Source organism: Mastigoproctus giganteus, chromosome 3, assembly GCF_048544385.1.
Source record: "Mastigoproctus giganteus isolate SK-2022 chromosome 3, ASM4854438v1, whole genome shotgun sequence".
Classification (NCBI taxonomy): domain Eukaryota; kingdom Metazoa; phylum Arthropoda; class Arachnida; order Uropygi; family Thelyphonidae; genus Mastigoproctus; species Mastigoproctus giganteus.
Window position 1 is genome coordinate 160,734,047 of NC_143577.1, and position 19,219 is coordinate 160,753,265.

Below are 19,219 nucleotides of genomic sequence, written 5' to 3' on the forward strand. Positions count from 1 at the left end.
TCTTTGGGTTTAGCCGGTTTCTGTATCCTCTTTTTGCATGCTGGGGCCAGTCGAGAGACCTCAGTGTGGTCAGGCTCAGCTTGTGGCGAGTCCTATCTCAATCTAATGAGAGCTACAGCCAATTGCTGATCAGAAATATTGGTTGTATCAATGTCAGAGACTGACATGGTTAGCAGTTCTGGAGGATTCCATATTATTGGAGCTTTTGTCAATCAGGTTGGAATCCAGACAGTCCTGTAGAGCTCCACAAGACAAGAACAATGGTATATCACGTGCAGCCATAGGATAAGGGCATGGTAGATCAGAGAATCTTGTGGAAAGTTAAATTAAGGTAAGAAAGAAAAGTTTTTAGCTTTCTTCTGGGCCAAATTAGTTAATTTTAGCGATTGCCATGTCTCCCAAGGCATGAAAATAGGATGTAGGGCTAGAGGAAGCAGTGAGAAAAGCAGTTAGTAGCACAATAGTCAAGATAGATGAGTAAGAGCCTTTAGGCAATCATGCAGACCTACAGTCAGCATTTGTTTGTCTTTGTCTGATAGTAGGTTTTAAGAGAAGTGATTTGATGAATATTGCTGTGTGTACGAAAGTTATACTAAAATTTAAAATTAAATATACTTAATTCAGGAGCCTTGATTCCATTATTATCTCACTAGCTTCTCCAGACTTTGGACAACTGCTGTCATGTATTAACAGGTTGGTAGGTTCCAGAATATCACTGTTTTAGATAAATAAACACAGAACAAAAATCACACAGCTATCTAAACTGGTCCTCTAGCAGCCAACCTTCTTTATGTGCATCAGTATGTAAGGCATTTCATCTCCAAAGCTGTTTTCCCACATTTATTACAAAATTTGATGCAAATTTACTGTTCCTTAATGCCCACCATCTTACGCAGCTACAGAAATCACAAGGTACACTCTGAAGAGACGTACATAAACACCAATTGCACAAAAAGCACAATGTTGGGTGCAGAATTTGCCGCACTAACTCACAACGAATTAGTTCAATGGTATCTAATGGCACTCTGTTGTACTACATGTGGTCAGCACTCCATGCAGCCAATTTGGAAACTTTTGGCTTGCACTTCATATAATGGCTGCATTGCTACAAGTGGCACACATGCAGTAGCTCGGCCATCTTACCTAAACAACTTTAAGCTAGTGCTTTTAATACCAAAATCGATGTACATTTGCTTTGTAGGTAACTCTAGCAGTACCCAAATGATATTCAAATTCTTTCCACACATAAGGAATCTTAGTCAATGAATGCTATGGCTTAAAAAATCCAATTTTTCATCTTACCCAGATTGGTTGATAGGAAAAGGAAATATACACACAATCATGTGTACATGCAATAAGCTTATACCATATCTTATTGGTATTTTCAAGTAATTGTAGACAATTTATAATAGGGGCAGTAAGAAAATAGCTTTGAAATTGAAAGAAAGTCCACACCTCTTAGTTGTCTGATTTGACCTTACAGGGCAGAAACTGAATAAATACTCTAGAATTATTTTCTAGAAATTGATTTAACTGATATGTAAATAGATGTAGAGGATATTACTGCACCACAAAAAATGTAACACCATGTTTTTTTATTTTTTTTCACTTTTTTAAATTTTATTTTTTAAATTAATTTTACTCTTGGGCAATAAATAAATAAATCTACAGCCATTGTCAATCCTGAAGGATGGAGGCCTCCTCAACAAGTTGTGTTGAGGGAATGGGCCATAATCTGCTATACTGATCCAGTGTGGGATTGGCAGATCAGCCGTATTTAGCAGTCTGGGGCTTGAACTCCGGCCTACTCAAATAGTGTGTGCTATTGCTCCCGCTCCTGGAAGTCAAAATAAGAACAAATTAATATTTAAAAGCATGTGTATGCAAATTGTTAATAAAAAAGAAAGAAAGAAATGACTTTCAAATATTCCACAAAAAAACCTCACTCCACAGAGCATACCACTATTGGAAACTCATTACCTATAGCACATACACATTTGAAAAACTCATCAATGCAAGCCCACATGTATTCAAAAAGCTCATTACCACAAGCCCATATATGTTTCAGGAATTCCCACATGAAAAGATAAATCAAGCTTAGAAAAATTCACTGCATCTTTGCTCCTTCCGTTTGTCAAATCCTCATCATATACTTGCTCTAACAGGTAGAAGTATGCCAAATGGAGTCCCTTTTCATCAGCACATATGTTTGTTTGTTTGTTTGTTATTTGGTTTTTAGGAGCATTAGCAACTAAGGCCATATTGCTCCGGGGATATGCGGTGGTCATTCCCTGACCTTTCCGCATCCTCCGTATTTAGTGGCCACGGGCTCGAACCCCGGTCTAATCAAGAAGCGTGTGCTACGCACTGCTGCTCCTGGCTATGGAGGCGCCCCGGCACATATGCTTTTACATTGTTATGCTGTGCATTTGCTAACATTTTACATTAACATTCATGAAAACTATAGTGTGACACTTCACCTTTGGTTTAAAAATAGAATATAACTCAACTGTTAGCTGTCTGCCAAAAGAATCTGACAAGATCTTACATAGTATTTCCACACAAGCATGCTGAAGATGATGTGGCATGTTTCATGTGCCCTCACTTTCATATGGCGATTTATTATGATATAGGAACTTTTTGAATGAACCTTGTTCTTCTTTCAAATATATTGGTCAAATATATGGTCTTCTTTCAAATATTTTGTATTATTTTGTATTCATTTATTATGCACATTTTGATCTATTTGCCCCATAATATCATAGTACTGTTTATACCATGTTGATTTTTTGAATTACAGAATCATTATTCAGGAACCATAGTGTTGGCAACAGTTAAGGGGGATGTTCATGATATAGGAAAGAATATAGTAGGTGTGGTGTTGGAATGTAATAACTTCAGGTAGGTTCTTAAAAAAAAGTTATATACTGTATTTTCTCAGTGTAAAAAAAAGGGATTGGGAGCAGATTATACTGTTGTATAATCTTCTGTATAATGTACCTAAAGTAACATTTATCATTTATGTAACAAAAATTTCTATAAGCCCATCTGTGGTCCCAGTGTCAAGCAGTTGTGCTTGAACCCTTTCTAGTGCATCCCTACAGCTATAAATATTGCAAATTAGTATTGCTTTTTTTTGCTTGTAACATTACTGCATCCTCTCATTTGCAGTGTTACTATCCTTTCACTTGCAAGATACTGAAATCTGCTAGCACCATACTGCTTTCTTTTGCTTACAATGTACTGCATATCCTTTAGCTCATTTGATCAATACTCTCCTGCCTTCATGCAGCAAAGTTGGAAACCCAAATTAAAAAAAGTTAAAAGAGTAAAATGAATGTAGGGACATTTCCATTGCTTGAACCGTTATTAATCACCAGTATGGATGGGTACCATCCATACTGGTACTTACAATTCTATAAAGTTACAGTTCTGTGAAGCTCACTACTGACCATATGATACATTCCTACCCATCCCTTTGAGCAATTGACCAATGAGTAAACTGTCATCCTTTCTTTTCCAGAAATACCAGGGAGGTGCTGCAGGATCCCTTAAGATGGTTAAGCAATGGCAGTCTGGCAATCTCAGTGGGAAGTATGAATCACAAGTACTCTGAGAAACTTGTGATTCATACTTCAACTTTTCTGTTAAAACTCTCCAACTTTTCTGTAATTCCAGAAATTACAGAAAAGTTATAATAACTTCCATACTATCTCCCAATGCATCCTTAATACTTTTAAGGGTGCTATCTCCAGCTGGGATCTGTTAAAAGTCATCTGTTAAAAGATGAAGCAATCACTCAAGAACTTAAAGAGCAAAACATGATATGGGCTAAGCATAATTTTGATTTAAAAAAGACAGTCTTTTACTATCCAGTAGCAATCTTCTTACATTGATACTCTTAACTTAATCTCATCAATAGGAGTGTGAAATCTATTTGCCACATTCCCAGACCCTTGGGATGTTAAGGGATTTGGAATGTAGGAGCATTTTTCTCAAATGGCATGTAGAGGAGTTACAGTTTGCTCCAGTTTCAGGTAAAGACTGATCACAATCAAAGTGATTTCAGTTGGGGCAACTCATTTCAGCTAACAAAATGAGTTGTCCAAAATGCAAAGGTAACAACAAGCCTACATATTGAAAAATTTGTAAACAGCAGAAGAATTAAAAAATAAAATAATAATAATAATATACAAAATTGAACCTAAGATGGTCTATTAAGAGTCAAGAAAACTAATTCCACCTGATTTATCCAAATGCTTGTATGCTGATGGCATGCAAAAGATTCGGACAGCGGCTTACCCACTCTCACAGACCATTCACATAATACCTCCCTTGAAAATTGTAACAACTCCTCCTCTTCCTCCAGTTATAGCTAACAGCATACAGCCAGGGTGTGACAAAGAATTCTTGGTATGTGTATGGACACAGATGATGCACCCAACCTGGAAGATCCAATTTTGGAGCTATATGTCCAAGAATACAGATAGTTCCCGACTTTAGGAGTTAATTCGTTCCTAGCGTGCGCTCGTAAAGCGAAAACTTGTACAGCGGGAATTTATTTCCCATAGACGTAATGTTAAAAACAGGAGTTACATTCTAACAACCAAATTTGACCATAGTAATGTTAAATAAAGGTCAACAAAACAATAATTTTTGCTTAAACAATGATTTATTTATCCAAAGAAATGAAAACATAGCCTTTAAAATTAAGCAAATTATAATAATAAAGAAATTATTTGCCATACAAATGTTAAAGAATGTTTATTCTTCTGCATCATCATCATCATCATCATCAACTAAATGCACACTCGATGGTTCTTCACTCATTGTTGGCTTGGCACTCGGTTTGTTGGAAGCACAAGGAGTCATCTTCTTCGGAAATGCTTCAAAAGAAGACTGTCTTGTTTCCAAGACAGTCTTCTCTTTTCTTTATAAATTTCATGATAGCATGCATAAGCCTTTTTTTAAAATCTGTAGTAACTTTTCTAGTGCACTCGAAATTTGAATCTTGTGACTCAATTGCTTTTTTGTGTGTTGAAAAGTTTTGTCAGGCCCCTTGAGAGTGAAGGAACGAACAGGAGTTTCAGCTGTTATATCTCCTTCCTTAGCTCCTTCACATTTTGCCATTTCAAGGATGTCTTAATTTGTGAGCTCTCCATTGTGTGCTAGAAGCAGACCAGTGACATCAGTTGTAGAAACCTCAAGCTGCAGTTGGTTAGCAATATTAACGACTGCTTCTGTTTCTTTATGTGCGATCTCTGCTGGTTCTCTAAATCCTTCAAAATTATCAATAAACTGATGACAGAGTTTATTCCAAACACCTTTCATGTTCTTCTCTGTAATTTTTTCTCAGACTCGTTTTATTATTTTGATTGCATCTAAAATATGGAATTCTTTCCAAAATTCTTTAAGAGTTGGACCTCCCTCCTTATCTCTGTTTGAAATGCTCTATTTATGAATGTTTAGCATTTATTTATTGCAATTAATGTTCATATTTTTGATTCTGTTGATACTTGATATTTGAAAAAAAGTACTCATAAAGCAGGAACTGCCTGTATATAGATACTGCTCAGCTCACCTTCCCAAAAAAAAAAAAAGAGAGCAAACCAAAAACTGAATGCCATACACCTCAGAAAGAGTCTGATTCATCTCCATCAACTAAACACAAATAATGCCTTGATTTGTAGAATGGAATTATAAAGGCTGTCATTGCAACATTGTGATATCTAAGACCTAATTAATCATACCCAGTAACTACCCAGTGTGTTTCTGCTTTTTTTTATGACTCTTTTACTTAATACTAAATTACTTAATAATAAATTACTTTTACTAAATTTACTTAATTAATTACGTTTCACCCTCAGTACAAAATTGTTCTTGCCATTGGTTGGAATCACTTTATATCACTACCACCCCACTCCAAGTGGGGTGGTAGTGATATAAAGCGATTTAGCTTTCTCATCAACCTTATTTTTGAGAAAGTCATTACCCAGAAGGATAGCAGATGCAGGTATAGGACTTTTGGCAAGTAGCAATCAGTTACATGAATACTGCAAAGGTGACACTCTATTTTAATATAATTTAGATTTTATGGATGATAAAGATATGGGACATCAAAAGCTACTCTTGTCTTGTTTTGTCTTATTCCTGTTTTTACTTATTTTTACTCAGGCAGTTTTTATGTGTAGATATACATTTTTATTTTTGCCTTTATTTTACCTCTGCACATTTTAGTTGGTGGAGAGATTAAAGAGCTTTTTGATGACATTCATTCCCAACCCAGAGGGCCTCTTTTTTCATATATATGCTGCTGCTGTAGGTCTACCAATAATACATACCTTAAAAGAGTCATAAAAAATTTGTTTAATAGAATCCAAGATTAGACATTTTACTTTTGTTTGACAATGCCTGATTATGGATCAGTATCCTGAGGTGTCTGAATTCAAATCCTTTGATGAGAGGTTTCACATACAGAGTTCAAGAGAGCATGATCTTAGTCCTAACTCATTCCTTATATGATAACATATTTCATTTATAATGACGGAAAGAATATAGGGCATATGATTTAAGACTTTTTACCTCCTTATGAATGGTTCGTGAAAATATATATTCATTTATTGCACAAAACACTGTTTTTTGGAGTAGTTTCATGCCCAATGTTTATGCGAGTTCAATACATTGTTGTTTGTTATTTGGTTTTTAGGAGCATTAGCAACTAAGGCCATATTGCTCCGGGATATGCGGTGGTCATTCCCTGACCTTTCTGCATCCTCCGTATTTGGTGGTGACAGGCTCGAACCCCGGTCTAATCAAGAAGTGTGTGTTACGCACTGCTGCTCCTTCCTACCTGGCTATGGAGGCGCCTGAAATACATTGTTACAGGGGCAAGACCAGTTCATCCCTACTGAGTATGGAACCATATTGGTCCACTAAATGAACTATATGAACTATCATGATTATGTTTGATGCTGATGATCATGAGGCACTTGTGGCTGACAGAATCTACCCAATTATATTAAAAGAAGCAGTAAAAGAGATCAGAAATCCATTGGCCTTAGTTATGAAAGCATCCTTGGATTCAGAGATATGCCCACAGATTATAGATATGCAAATGCCTCTCCTATTCACAAGGGGATTAAAGGATGACATGAGTAATTACAGAAGTTACTTACCTGTAAGCTTGACTTGTTCTAGGGAAAGTAATGGAGTCACTGGTTAAAGAAACAATGTAGGACCATCTTGATAGGAATGAAGTTATGGCAATCATGGCATGGATTTGTTAAGGGGAAATCTTGTGTGACCAAGCTGATTAGCAACTGTGACACAGTGCAAAAAATAATTTTGACATTATGTATATCTAGATTACAACACTTTTGGCACTATTCTTCATGAAAAACAGCTGTACAAATTGGAGCAGTGTGACATTATTGGAAAATTGCTACTATCAATAAACAGATGATTTGAGTGAGCAGAAGATAGAGGGTGGTTATTAATGGGTACTGCTCTTATTGGACTAATATTATTAGCTGAATCCCTCAGTGTTCAGTCCTTATTATTTTCATTATTTATTAATGATATTGATGAAGGAATATTAAGCTTATTGTCTAAGTTTGCAATCTAAGTCTGAAACAGAGGTAGAAAAATTGGACAGATGGCTGAGAAGTGGCAATTGAGTTTTGAGATTGATAAATGCTAGGTACTGCATATGAACAGCAGTAATCCCAGAATAACATAACAATTGGGTGACCACACTGTTAGTGGTGGAGTAATTGTACAGTCTGATATGGAACTACTGTCAGCAATGAAAACAGGCTGCTAGAAGACCTCATGGTTCTGTCAATCATATACAGGAATATTTGGGAATGTTACTCGGGGAATAATCAGAGTCAGTTTTGAAAATGTTGGGATTTTGAGGTTTAGCTCGAATTAGTACACCTTCTATATGAGGAGATTAAATGATAGCAGATTTGGATATTATATTGCAATTTTATTGCACTTGTGTATTATTGCACATAATAGCAATCTCTTGTGATGTCTCTGGATCCATGTCACATCATAAGTATATCAAATGTCAGAAAATTTGATATACTTATGATGTGACATGCTGACTTTCACAAGAAAGTGTGTTATGCTTATTAAGCATCAATTCTGACTGCATAATAAGCATAACACACTTTCTTGTGAAAGTCAGCATTTTTTTTTCTCTGATTTAAAATCAAAGACAAAAAATTGCTGGTATAAAAATTTCCATAGGTTTAATAGAAGGAATGACGATTGTTGACATGCTAATCACTCAGCGTTATATGAAAAATATGTTACACTCATTTATAATAACAGTAATATGTATTAATGATAAATAAATAATTAAAACACCTATAACATTTATTTCATTATAAGAAAATGCAATTTGTGATACTTCTCTATAAACGAAATTCTCTCCATAGCGAAATTTTCTGAAATTTGCAACAGAAGCAGTTTTTTCAGTAGTAAATAATTTTGAAAGTAAATAAATTTCCTAAACCTTGAATTATGAAGAAATTTACATATAGTTTTCCTCCCGATAAGTTTGATTAGGATTTGCATTATGTTTGGTGGGAACCAATGGTACAACGGAAAGAGTTTTTTCGGTAGTAAATAAATTTTCTGAGCCTTGAATTGTGGCCTTTTTGACGAGATATCCTATTTAAAAATATATACTAATGATTCAAAAATAAAAGAATCGAATGATGAAAGAATGCCAACAGATATGAGGTGGGTGCAAATATTTAAACATTTTGACACAAGGGTCATACCATACAGGCATTTGAAAAACGTAATTGGATTTGCATTATGTTTGATGGGAACCAATGCAATGGAAAGGGTTTTTTTGGTAGTAAATAAGTAGTTGTGGACATCAGAAAAAAACACAACTGACTGTAGAAATGCTGAAAGCAATACTACAAGTTAAGGGCAATTTTGCTCATTCTTGTGAAGAATTTTGCAAAGAAATAGCAAATAGTGAAGAATTCTTCTTCTTCTTCTTCAACAGGAGTGTTTCCATTTACAGTGGGTTTCCTCAGCCTACAAGTTATTTTTTGGTAGGAATTTTTTTCCACCATAAAGTGCGGTTCAAGGTCTTGGTCAGTTAAGCCTCGGGCTGTCATGTGCTCCCGTACTCCATCCATCCATGCCCTCCTAGGTCTTCCTCTTCTCCTTCTAGGAGGTATCCATTCCAGGATAGCCTTTGGATATCTGGTTTCTTGCATCCATTTTACATGTCCATACCATGTCAAATGCTTTTCTTTGATAGTGTCAATAATATTTTTTTTCGCTTCCATTTTCTCTCTTATGTCTTCATTCCATTTTCCGTCTCTTCTAGAAGTTCTTCTGAGTGTCTCCAAAAATTCATTTCTGTAGAGAGAAATTTGTTTTCTAATCGCCTATTCAACATCCAGGTTTCCACTCCATACAACAGAAGACTTTGTACAATCGTTTGAAATATAAGTTTCTTTGTTTTATTTAGGATATTTCTGCTCCATAGAACAGAATTTAACATACAGATAGCCTTTCTGCTGTCCTCTTATTGATCTATCCATCACTTTGTGAGATCAATCGCAAATATTTGAATTTATCGACTTGTTTGATTTTAAGACCTGCAATATTTAGAATGTGTCCTGATCCTGAAGACAACATTTCAGTCTTGCTAAAATTGATTTTTAGACCCCATTGTTTATATTCCTCAAAAAATTGACGAAATGCATAGTCTACATCTTCTAAGTCTTGTGCTATCACCACCTGATCATCTGCAAAAGGTAAATTATGAATTATAGGTGTTCTTATTAATTGGCAATCCCATTTTATTGCATTTTTTTGACCAGGATTGTAGGCAGATGTCGATATAAATTTTGAAAAGCGTTGGTGACATGCAACAGCCTTGTAATAAGCCTTTTGAAGTGTGGAATTCAGGTGACAAAGTTGATCCCACTTTAATTCTGCATCTGTTATTACTGTAAATCGTCTTAATAATGTTAATCAGTCGTCCACCAATATTTGCCTCTTTCAGTGCTTCCCATAAGAGTTTTCTTGGAACATTGTCAAGGTCAATGAAAATCATAAAGATTTCTTTTCCTTTCGATTGGCATTTTTCAAGGATCTGTCATACTGTTGAGATATGGTCTGTACAGGACCATATCTCAACAGTATGACAACAGTATGAAAAACCACTTTGTTCTTCTGACACCTCGATTCAGGCTTCTAAGTGGTTCCTGATCTATTTTCCAAGAATCTTTAACAGCAAGTTCAGGATGCATATTTCTCTGTAATTTGAACAGCTTTTCCAATTGCTCTTCTTCTAAATTGGTGTAATATATCCTGTTGTCATTTCTTTCGATATTTCTTCTCCTCTCAGTATACCATTTAACAGTTTTTGTATCAGAACAACTCCTCTTCCTCCATATTTCAGAAGTTCCATATAAACTCCTCTAGGTCCAGGTGATTTGCCGTTCCTTCCCTCTTTTAGCAAGAGTTCCACTTCCCTAACAGAAACTTTTAAGCCCGAGTCTTCTTCACCGAAATCCTCCACCATCTTGAACTCTTCCCGGTCTTCTTTTAAAAGTCCTTCATAGTACTTCATCCAGTCTTTCAAAGGTATTAATTGCAAACCAGCATTGTGTTTATTCTGTTTTCTCAAATCTTTAAGGCCCTTCCACGATTTCGCTGATCGCTTGAGGCCCAATTTGCTATTAATAGTTGCACATTTCCTTTCACATTCTTCATTTTTCACTTCTACTACCAACCGATTGGCTATTTTCTTCTTTTCAACCTAAATGTTCCTATATGCATCATTCCTCTCATCCAGCCATTCCTGATATGCAAGTTTCTTTTCCTCTACAGCAGCTCTTATTTTCTCTGTAATTCAGGTCTTTTTTGGCCCTTGGTTCTTCTTTTTGTCTAGGATTTCATGAGCTATTTTTTTTTACAATATTTTTTAAATATTCGTTGATTTCTTCAGTATTACCTTTTATCTCTATGTTAATTGCAGCATCCAATCTCTGGGTGAAGTTGTTTCTAATGCTGTCGTCCTGAAGTAGTTCAATGTTAAATTTATTCACTTGTAGCATTTCTCCTTTTCTGCATTGTTGGTTGTCCGCGCATATTTTCTTAATCCAGTTCCACCTCAGTGTTATTTTAACAAGAAAATGGTCAGATCCACATTTGGCTCCTTTATAAACTCCGACATCTTTCAATACATATGCCCCTGAATGTTTTGAAATAATGTAATCTATAACTGATCTAATTTGTCTTGTCTACTGTGACCAAGTATATTTATGGATATCCTTGTGTTGGAAAAATGTGTTGTTTATTCTCAAGTCAAACTGTTCCCAAAGATTGAATAGTCTATCTCCGTTGTTGTTCCTCTCTTGCTCTCTAAATCTTCCAATAACTTTGCTATTTCGTTCAGTTCCTACTCTTGCATTGAAATCCCCCATTAAAAATATTAGTATTAGTATTAGTATTAGTAACGGCCGCATGGTGCAAGAAAGCCTATGGCTTATGCTGCACCAGCCAAAAAAAAAATAAAAAATAAAAAAAAATAAATCCGAACAAAACAATGATAAAAACAAAAAAATAAAAATAAATAACTAAATAATAATAATTAATAAAATAAAAAATAAATAAAAAGGAAATTAAACCTATCATCCTATGTGCTTCCCTTACCCGAAAGTACTATCCAGATGACCTTTGAATTTCCCCAAACTCTCGGCCTCTACCACCCATGAAGGCAACTTATTCCAGTAATTTATAACTCGCTGGCTAAAATAGAACTTCCTGCAATCTAATCTAAACATTTCCCCCCGTAACTTGAATTTATGTCCCCTAGTTCTAGCATCATTTATAATCTTGAAAATTTTGTCCTCATTCATTTTACTGATGCCTCTCAGAGCCTTAAACACCTCAATCAAATCTCCTCTAAGGTGTCTAGTTTCCAAACTCTGCAACCCACATATTCGAAGTCTTTCTTCATAAGGACGCCCTTTTGCCGATCTCACCAGGCGAGTTACCCTTCTTTGCACCCTTTCAAGAAGCTCGATGTCTTTCTTCAGGTGCGGTCTCCATACTTGAACACAGTATTCCAAGTGTGGTCTAACATAAGCCTTATATAATGGGATTATCACGTCCCTATCTCTACTTGCAAAAGTTCGATAGATCATTGATAGGACACCATGGGCCTTCCTTGCAACCTGTTTACAATGCTCAGAGAATTTCATGTCTGACCGTATCGTAACACCCAAGTCCCTTTCCTCCAGTACTGGCTTTAGTTGAACTCCACCAAGTGAATAAGTTTTTTTGGGATTACTGTTTCCCAGGTGTAATACCTTACACTTTGTTGGATTAAAGCACAGCTGCCATTTTTCTGACCATTCCTGAAGTCTATCTAGGTCTCTCTGAAGAAGCTCAGCTTGACAGTGATCATTAACTACTCTCCCAATTTTAACATCATCTGCAAATTTAGACATCACGCCCTCTATCCCTTCATCAATGTCGTTTATGAAAATTAAAAACAACAGTGGTCCTAATACTGATCCTTGGGGAACCCCACTTCTTACATCAACCCAATCTGAGGAATAGCCATTTATCACAACCCTCTGCCTCCTGCCCTGAAGCCATCCTTCTATCCATCTAAGGATTTTCCCAGTGATTCCAACCTGTTCCAGCTTATAAAGCAACCGCTCATGTGGGACTGAGTCAAAAGCTTTGCTGAAATCTAAATAAACAATGTCGAAATTATTCCCTAAATCCAGCTCGTGAGTGACCCTTTCGAAATAGCGAACCAGATTTGTTAAACATGATTTTCCCTTTACGAAACCATGCTGAGTATCCTTGAGAATTTCAATTCGATCCAAATGATCCTGAATTCCACCCTTGATCATTGCCTCCATGATTTTCCCTACTACTGAAGTCAGACTGACAGGTCGATAATTTCCAACTTCACTTTTAGAGCCACCCTTGTGTATGGGAGATACATTTGCACTTTTCCAATCCAAGGGAATCTCCCCAGAGTCTAATGATGCTCGCATAATTAGCCTCAATGGTTCAATGCACTCGCTTGCCGCCTCTCTTAAGATTATAGGGTATATTCCATCAACTCCAGGAGCCTTACTGGTCTGTAGGCTCGAAAGTTTTTTCATTAAATAATCTTGCGAAATTTCAATATCATTAATTACATATTTTTTAACTTCGCTCCCACAATTTCCCTTTGCCACAAAAGGCTTTTCATTTGTAAATATCGATGCAAAATAACTGTTGAGTTCATCTGCAACGGCAGCTGGTGTATTTATTACTATCCCCTTTCCCTTACATAAAGGTCCGATCTGGTTTGTCCTGCTCTTCTTGGCATTTATATATGTGAAGAATTCTTTATCCCCCCTCTTTGCTCTGTTTGCTAGTGATTTCTCATAAACTGCCTTTGCCTGTCGAACCTTTTCTGTGGCTCTATTACACATCACCTTGTAGCTGTTATAGGCTTCAGTACTTTTTATTGTTCTGTAACCTTTCCATGCCACCTTTTTCTGCTCAAGTAATGCGGCAACTTCACTAGTCATCCAACTTGGAACCCTCCTCGTGGAGTATTTTTTTAATGGTATATACGCATTCAAGGCATCTGTGATTAATGTTTTAAAAGCGTACCACAGTTCAATCGTATTCATTCTCTGCGCGATATGTACCCAGTTAATAGAGGCCATGTAGTACCTTAAGGCATCGTAATTTCCTTTTCTGAAATTAAAACCCATTCCTTTGCCTTTTACTTCTGCTACCTCTCTCGTCATCATCCACCGTAGAACTCCGTGATCACTTCCTGCTACTGGTTCCTCTACTGTCAGCCCTGTTATGTCATCTGATTCATGTGTGATGATGAGGTCTAGGATATTCTTTTCTCTAGTACTTTCCCTGACATGTTGATACAAATAACAGTCATCTAGTTGATTTAAAAATTTTGTTCCCCATGTCGAGTTTCCTTCCCATTTACTCCAATCAGTTAGAGGCAGATTGAAATCACCCATAATAAGGCATTGACGCTTACTTGCCCATTCCATTTGCATGTAGAGGCTTTTGTCATAATCTTCACAATCACCTGGTCTGTAGATTACTCCTACTCGCATTATACCTTTGTTTCCAACTATCTCACACCATACAGACTCTATACTAGCATGTGAAACGTCTGAATCCGGGAAAGCTATCGTCGCACTCAGGCTGCTTCTGATAAGAAGCATTACCCCACCACCCCTTCTATCTAACCTATCCTTCCTAAATACATTATACAAGCCGTACTGAAACTCATCATCCCCAATTTCCGGGTGGCACCACGTCTCTGTAAGCCCTATTATGTCCGCGTTACTTGTTTTAACCAGCAGTTCGAATTCGCTCATTTTATTGACGACACTTCTAACGTTACTGTATAAACAATTAAGATTTACTGTTCTTGTATATTTAACAACCCTAACACAACCCTTGAAGTTTTTTAGGCTCTCTTCCCTGGCATTAGCTACCCGCCCACGTGAAACGTTTGTGCCCCCAGAACATCTAGATAATACGTCCAGTTGGGGTAACAGATAAGAACTCTTGAGGTATGTGCAAGAGTTACTTTGACCAATATTATCAGATAAACGCGTGTCAGTATTACCCACATCCCCCCTAACTAGCAGTTTCCCTGAACCTTTAAGGTATCCTCAATAATACTGGCAAAAACTTTTGCACCACCTTTGTTTAAGTGTATCCCGTCTCTACAAAACAAATTCCTTCTACCTACAAGTGTGGGCCATGCTGATAGAAATTTCCCCCCTAAAGCCTTGCAGATTCCTTCAAGTCTTGAGTTAATCCACAAGGCTCTTAACATATAATCCCTCCTATCGTGTCTGGGCAGAATTGCAGACACATAGACATTATGGCCTAGCTCGCGACATTTCCTCAGCATGGTTCTGTATTTTTCCAACAAATCGTCAGATCGTGTACGTTTAATATCGTTTGTCCCCACATGAATAATAATATTTTCTTTACCCCCTTTAAAATCTGACAGTCTGTTGGTGACATCATCAATAGTTGCTCCCGGCAGACATACCCTGGTTCTCCTCCACCTATCTTTATTACAAAAAATATTCCCCGTTTCCCTGACAATGGAGTCTCCTAATAATACAATGTCCTTTTTAACCAGAGTAGTTTGCACTTGGTTTTTCTGTTTTGAGGCTCGAATCGGGTGTGCATCACTTGGTAGATTGCTGGAGTTTTGAGTCCCTGACGAGCTCCCAGATGCATTATTTTCGAGGGCAAGCACTCGTTTTTTCAGGGACTCAAATTGTTCCCTCAGTGCACCAAATTGTAATTTAAGATCGGTGCACTCCTTACATCGATCACAAAGAAAAGAATCCCCAGGTGAGCTAGGATTAGTCACCAGGTCGACCTTGGAAAACATTCCACAGGTTCCACAACGGATTAAATCATGACTCACCCGTAAATCGCCATCTGCTATTTCCGTGTGAGTCACGATACCCTGTGACGTGTTTAAGGCAGATCTCGTAACTACCATTATAAAATTAAATAAATATCAATGAAAGTAACTTTAAAAAATTATATCTATAATATTATTAAAATCAAACAGTTACAGGAAAACCTATAACAAAATAATCCAACAATATCTAAATAAATCAAATATTTAAAAGCACTATCCAAAAGTAAACCACTTAACTGAGGAGCCCTGTCTAAGCGCGTCCGCTCACCTCGAATGCCAACCTCGAAATAAGAATTTTTTTCTATTAGTTCTCTCAGATCCTCCCAAAATTCATCCTTCAAGGTATCAGCCGTGTCATTAGTCAGGGCAGGGCATATATTCCCAAAATGCATATTTCTCTCCCATACATGGTCACTTCCAATGAGATCATTCTTTCATTAATAAATTGCCAGTTTTTGATGTTATGTATCAATTTCTTTTTAACAGCAATAGAAACTCCTGCTCTTGCTCTTTCACTCTTATCGACTCCACTTCAAAAATAGTAGTATTCTCCCATTATTTCCTCTCCACATCCCTTTTTCTTTGTTTCCGATAACACAACGATGTCTAATTTGAATTTTTGCTGTTCATCTGGAAGAAAGTTTCTTTTAGTTGAAAGACTTGAATATTCCTGCATCCCAAAATCATTGTTCTTTTCTGTTTGCCAAGTCGTTTCCGACTCGGCAAACGGAAAGGACAATAGTGAAGAATTATTAAGAAAAATCCACTCTGTGTAAAAATATATTTAATTATATTATTTAAATTATATTGTTTTTATTGTTAAAAGAAGTATGCATTTTTTTATTATTATTATTTCACAGAAATACCTGTGTAATATAGGTATTCCTGTGAAATAAAACAAATATAGGCTATATATGTTTTTTTAAGAAGCGTAATATTTTATTTTATAAGTTTAGTTCAAAGAAGTATATCTATTTAATTTATATTTTTTATGTGAATATTTTTTTTATAAATAAAAAAATTTTAAAAATATATGCTAAAATCGCAATACTAAGGATCTGGTTGCTTTAATTGCACCACTACTAAACAGTTGAAATTATCAGATAAAGATTTTCCATAAGTCTTTTCCCATGCTGTGCCACACATCACATTGACACAAACATATTGCAGTTTGAATGAATACTGTCAATCATGAATCATGGGAAAGTTTCCTCTACTAAGATCAACTGTTTAGTGGTAGTTACTGTGCAACTATGATGCAAGCTAGTACTTATCAAGATTCATTAGATTCACTCTTGTGTTAACTGAACATGAAAATCAGTCCCATAGGATCTGGAGTTGTATATACATCAACATGCTGAAAAGGAAATTCTTGAATGTCAAAAACAAATTAAAAATATTCAATTAAATTTGATAAAGGGTTCAAGAAAAACATCACTGCAAAATTGAGTGTTGTGCAAAGCAATGTTTCACCAATATTTAAAAAAAAAATTGTCTGACTATAGCAAACAAAATAAAAGTTTACAAAATTTAATAAACAAATAATGTAAATACAATTAAAATATATAAAGGAGTTAAAAACTAGACAAAACTATAAAGTAAAGAAAAGTACCAAAACAGAAGGATCTTTTGAGGAATATATCTCTTTATCAACTTCAATAAAAATAAAGAAACTTAAACAGCAAGGGCATTTATGTGTTGTCACTGTCATTCATTCAGTATTTAACAGTAATCCATTAAGAATGAGTTGGTTGCTGCTAAAAAGGTTATGAATATCCATACACCTTTACAATGAGTTGCCTTGCCTTGGTATCGGATTACTTCAGTAAATAAAACCTCCTCAATTAAATGACTGAGTTAGTTACCAATAGATGATATTTTTTACAATATCATTTTTAAGATATTTAAGTTTTACAGCATATCTTACTGAGCTGTTTGCTCTTAAATTGACATTAGTAAAGAGTGGTAAAAGTTATAATTTTTTGTGTAATGGCAAAAAAATTAGTTGCCCATCACAATGAGTTACTTTGGTGTTACACTGTTCTGATATAGCATTTCCATATTTAGTATAGATTTGAATATGGTAAACTTTTCCACTTATACAATGAGTTATTTCAGTATTGCACTATGAGGCAATCTCAACTTTATCTGTTGAGATTGCTTTGGTCTTGCTTTACTTGTTTAGGAAGACCAGGACAACTCATTGTGAAATATGCATCAGATGTAACTGGGGGAGTAAAAAAAATAATTCAATTCACCTAGTGTAATTCATTTAGACAGCACATGTATAGGTAACCTGCTATACAGATACTTTGTGCTTTGGATTAAAATGATTCCATTTACAGAGAAAGCTTTTATTCATTTCTTCAAATGAGCTAACAGTTCTCTGAAATTGAATATGTCATACAGAGTATGCCTCACTTGCACAGTGGTTTGTAGTCAGAGACTTTTTTTCTTCCTGTCACGTCTGAATTTCAATAGAGAAAGGTCTTAGTTGCAATACTGAGGCAACATGTTCTGAAGGTGGAAAATCTTTGATATTGTTTATTTTTCCCATCAAAATGCCCAGTGCATTTATGTATATTTGAACACAATTTAAAAGTTATTTTGCCGAAATTGAACTGTTTGAAATATTAATATATAATCTCTTTTTTTGTTAGGTTGATCTCATGATAAATGAGACTTCTCTTAAAACTGGCCAGTATTTGAGATATATTCTCTGAAATACATATAAATTCATATATTTCAATATAATTAATGAGTCTCATAAGTACTGAACTAATAAAAAAAATCTTATTAGCATTGAAGAGCTCATATGCTTTTGAAGTGAATATGATTTTGGTGTTTTATCGTATACGGGTCGATATCTCGGTGACAAAGTGGATAAACAAATACCAGTGAACGAATGTATTAGCATGATCAACAGCTCATAAACCTTGCTTGTGCCATTTTTCCAACAATCACAAAAAAATTACATATTGTATCTATAGGAATGAGGTTCTTGTAGATTTTGGTATTTCTGCTGCATCATTTTTACATTGAAGAAATAGAATATCATACTAGAACAATTTTAGTGCATTATTTTAATGTAATAATGCATCACTTCATTCAGTTAGTGCATTCTATAGGCTCAGCATTCCTACTTGCGCAGGTTTATTACTTCTCCTGGTGAAATGTTCTTTCATTATGTCTGTTCAAAGAGAGGATGATCTACATTGAAAGGACTAATGGCACTTTCACCTTTTCAACTTTTAATTTGTAGGCCAATATGTTTGAAATAAAAAACATTACATTATTTAATATTATTTGTAGTTACACTGCTCAAAATTTTAATAAATTCATTTGATTATTATTATTTCTTTATTGTATGAGGCGGTACCTGCCAAAACTTTGGCAGTTGTGCTCTCTGTGCAGAGGGTTCCCAGTTGTGTAATTATTTTGATGTCTTCCCCCTTACCCGTGAGGATGTGCTGTGCAGGGAAGTTTTTCTATAGTGAAATTTATCTGTAATGATTGGTGGTTTGGTATTTGGTTTTTAGGAGCATTAGCAACTAAGGCCATATTGCTCCAGGGATATGCAGTGGTCATTCCCTGACCTTTCCGCATCCTCCGTATTTGGTGGTCACGGGCTCGAACCCCGGTCTAATCAAGAAGCGTGTGCTATGCACTGCTGCTCCTGCTCTGTAATGAAATATAGGCACTTTGTTCTAGAGTGATTTAATTACTTTGTTA

The 19,219-nt window shown here is 35.7% G+C and overlaps 1 protein-coding gene across 1 annotated transcript in view; it reads left to right on the forward strand.

Moving 5' to 3' along the window:
- The window catches only part of LOC150088367 (methionine synthase-like), a 668,558-nt gene that overhangs the window by 348,673 nt on the left and 300,666 nt on the right, over positions 1-19,219 (forward strand). Inside the window, 1 exon segment of the mRNA XM_090370745.1 lies at positions 2,801-2,901. Within this exon segment, the coding sequence (XP_090226871.1) occupies positions 2,801-2,901 (101 nt within the window).